Source organism: Rhinopithecus bieti, unplaced genomic scaffold (assembly GCF_001698545.2).
Source record: "Rhinopithecus bieti isolate Rb0 unplaced genomic scaffold, ASM169854v2 scaffold_5002, whole genome shotgun sequence".
Lineage (NCBI taxonomy): Eukaryota > Metazoa > Chordata > Mammalia > Primates > Cercopithecidae > Rhinopithecus > Rhinopithecus bieti.
In genome coordinates this window covers 1255517-1259354 of record NW_016804830.1, presented here as the reverse complement: position 1 = coordinate 1259354, position 3838 = coordinate 1255517, and the positions used below count along the sequence as shown (strand labels likewise).

The 3838-nt window shown below is 39.7% G+C and overlaps 1 protein-coding gene across 1 annotated transcript in view; it reads left to right on the top strand.

Moving 5' to 3' along the window:
- Window positions 1-3838, top strand: part of CBL (Cbl proto-oncogene) — a 98384-nt gene that overhangs the window by 67484 nt on the left and 27062 nt on the right. The window contains exons 3-5 of the mRNA XM_017870469.1: window positions 50-196; window positions 2173-2329; window positions 3137-3258. Of these exons, the coding sequence (XP_017725958.1) occupies window positions 50-196; window positions 2173-2329; window positions 3137-3258 (426 nt within the window). The remainder of the gene's footprint in view (window positions 1-49; window positions 197-2172; window positions 2330-3136; window positions 3259-3838) is intronic.

The window sequence follows — 3838 nt, the reverse complement described above, 5'->3', positions numbered from 1 at the left end:
ATAAAAATAATTTTTTGTGTTTAATTATTGCACTTCTGATCATTTGTAGGCGAAACCTAACCAAACTGTCCCTCATCTTCAGCCACATGCTGGCAGAGCTAAAAGGAATTTTTCCAAGTGGACTCTTTCAAGGAGACACGTTTCGGATTACTAAAGCAGATGCTGCAGAATTTTGGAGAAAAGCTTTTGGGGAAAAGTAAGTCTTAATAATGAATTTGAACTATGAATAACTAAATTTTTACTATTGAAATATTTAAAATTCGGGAACTCTGAGAAAATATATGTGTACGTATTTCCTAGCTGTGGTTAAATATTTGTTTAAGTTTTTGGTTAAATATTTGGTTAAGTTTTGCCCTGTTCATTTTCTTTTTTTAAGAAATAATTTTGCAGATCAAGCTCTTTGAATGCTCTTCCCTTTCTCTCCACATCCATTGTGCGCTTTTTTTTTTTGGATATGGAATCTCGCTCTGTCACCCAGGCTGGAGTGCAGTGGAGCTATCTCCGCTCACTGCAAACTCTGCCTCCTGGGTTCACGCCATTATCCTGCTTCAGCCTCCCGAGTAGCTGGGACTACAGGTGCCCGCCACCATGCCCTGCTAATTTTTTTGCATTTATAGTAGAGAGTTTCACCGTGTTAGCTAGGATGGGCTCGATCTTCTGACCTTGTGATCCGCCCACCTTGGCCTCCCAAAGCGCTGGGATTATAGACTTGAGCCGCCGCGCCAAGCCCCATTCTGCTCTTAATGGACATACATATTTCATATTATTTGCTATCAGCAGTGAACAGTATCTAAGTTGTCTTCACATGCAAGAAATTGTCTTTATTTACATACATAGGAGTGGAATTACTAAGTCTTGGGGTTTTACTTCTTTTGCTTTGCTGAGTATTGTCAAATTTCTTTCCGAAATGGTTGTACCAGTTCATATTTTACAGTAGCCCCACAATTTAGCTAACGCTGGTGATGTGAATTAGTGTAATATTTTGCTTTATATTCCTTGATGAGAAGGGAGATTGAGCTGCTTCTCACCTTTATGACCAGTCAAGATTCTTATTCTGACTTGCCTGTTCCTATTTCTGATTTGCCCATTTTCTTATTGAGTGGTTTATCTTTTTCTTATTATAGGTTACTAGTTCTTTGTTAATTACTTACATTACAAATATCTTCTCCCAGGCTGTGGCTTACCTTTTCCATTTTGCTGTATTGTCTATATATATTATATAGGTTGATTTATGAGTCAAGCTTGTTTTTAAGTATAAATATCAATGTTCTGGGTTTTGTCATGTTATTTTTTTCTTTTTTGAGACAGGATGTCACTCTGTTGCCCAGTCTGGTGTGCAGTGGTGCAGTCAATCATAGCTCACTGCAACCTTGAACTCTTGGACTCAAGCAGTTCTCCCAGGTAGCTGGGACTACATGTGTGTGCTGCCAGGTCCAGCTAATTTGCAGAGACGGGATTTTGCTGTGTTATCAAGGCTGGTCTTGAGCTTCTGGCCTCAAATAATCCTTCCCCCGGCCTCTCAAAGTACTAGGATTACAAGCATGAGCCACCGTGCTAGGCCCAAATTTCTCTTTAAAGGCCTTTATTTTTGGCCAGGCACAGTGGCTCACTCCTGTAGTTCCAGCACTTTAGGAGGCCAAGACAGGAGGATTGCTTGAGGCCAGAAGTTTGAGACTACCACCCTGGATGACATTACAAGACCCGGTCTTTATTTGTAGATTATTTTTTCTTTTTCTTTCTTTTTTTTTTGCAACAAGGTTTCACTCTGTTGCCCAGGCTGTAGTGCAGTGGCCTGATCTTGCCTCACTTGCAACCTTCGCCTCCAAAGTTCAAGAGATTTTCCCACCTCAGCCTCCAGAGTAGCTGGAACTAATTAATTAGTCCGGCTAATTTTGTTTGTTTTTGTGGAGACAAGGTTTCACCGTATTGCCCAGGCTGGGCTCAAGCAATCTGCCCACTCTGGCCTCCCAAAGTGCTGGGCCTCCCAAAGGCATGTGCTGCGGTGCTGGGCCCCCTTCTTTCTGTATTAAAGAAGCTGACCTGTATTTTGAATTAAGAGGATTGAAATTGGTATTGAGAGCTTAATGTGGCTCTCTTTCCTTTGCTTGATTATGGCGATGCCTGGAATTATCTGTTATTTCACTTTGTGTCTCCTCTCCACCCCCATCCCAGGACAATAGTCCCTTGGAAGAGCTTTCGACAGGCTCTACATGAAGTGCATCCCATCAGTTCTGGGCTGGAGGCCATGGCTCTGAAATCCACTATTGATCTGACCTGCAATGATTATATTTCAGTTTTTGAATTTGACATCTTTACCCGACTCTTTCAGGTAGGATACTAAAAAAGTTGACTAAACTGGTTACTGCTACTTTTCTGAAGAGAAAACTTAAAAAAAAAAAAAAAAAAAGTTTGAGTTTTTTGTCTGTATGAAAGTGTTTAATTCATTTTAGGAACTATGCCAAAAAAAGATTAAAACTACCTCGTATTAAAAATATATGTGTGTATATATATAGTGAAAATGACAGCTATGCCACCTGCTTTCTTCTCTTCACATCTTTCCTTGTTATTGAATATTCTTCTTTTGTATCATTTTAATGTTTGTAGAATGGCCAGAATATGGATATATTAGTTTTCTGATATTGGATATTTGTGTATGTTTGCGACTTTTTCTCCTGTTTTATCAAAATTGACTGTTAATATTGAGATGTTTAGATACTTCAAAACAACTCCTTTCTTTTCTCTAAAAGAATGCTTTCTCTGGTGTTGTCTATGCCCATTTGCATACATATTTATTTGAAACTTATTAGTTGCACCTGTAGGCCCTATCCTGGTTTTCAGTTTGTTGTTGTTCAACCCCACTACTGTTAATTAGAGCTGCTTTACAAATTCTAGAATTTTCATTTTGTATTAAGTTTCTCCCTATAAGCATATATTCTTTTCTTCATAGCTTTTCAGAGTTTTTAATCTCCCAAACACGTGTGTCTTCCCTCTGAGTGATGGTATAATTAAAAATTTCTGACAATGAATTAAGAGTTGGTGGTGGTGTTTTGTTTTGTTAGTTTGTTTGTTTCTCATTGCTCTCTGAGTTGGTTGTACGTCTGATCTGAATAGTCTGTGATTCATCTCGTTTCTTTAGCCCTGGTCCTCTTTGCTCAGGAATTGGAACAGCCTTGCTGTAACTCATCCTGGCTACATGGCTTTCTTGACGTATGACGAAGTGAAAGCTCGGCTCCAGAAATTCATTCACAAACCTGGCAGGTCAGTGCAATGAAGCAAAAAGGTTTATTCTTCTGATTTTTGTTATCTTGAGACTTCTGCTAGTATAGAAGAAACATGGCCTTTATTAGTTTCACAATAGCCAAGATTCTGCAGTAGGATTGATACCTATTTATCAGATGTATTGACTTAATTCAGATCCTATAATTTGATAAATGTTTTCAGGCCACTTAAGAATTGAGTTTATGGCCGGGCACAGTGGCTCACACCTGTAATCCCAGCACTTTGGGAGGCCGCTGAGGCGGGCGGATCACGAGATCAGGAGTTTGAGACCAGCCTGGCCATTGTGGTAAAACCCTGTCTCTACTAAAAATACAAAAATTATCCAGGCATGGTGCAGGTGCCTATAATCCCAGCTACTCAGGAGGCTGAGGCAGGAGAATCACTTGAACCTGGGAGATAGAGGTTGCAGTGGGCCGAGATCATGCCATTGCACTCTAGCCTAGGCAACAAGAGTGGAACCCCGTCTCAAAACCAACAAAAACAAAAAAGAATTGAGTTTATGTGTCTTTTGCTTCTGGTGTGGAGTCATGGAGGAAGTTATTCTCTTTTAAAATATTTT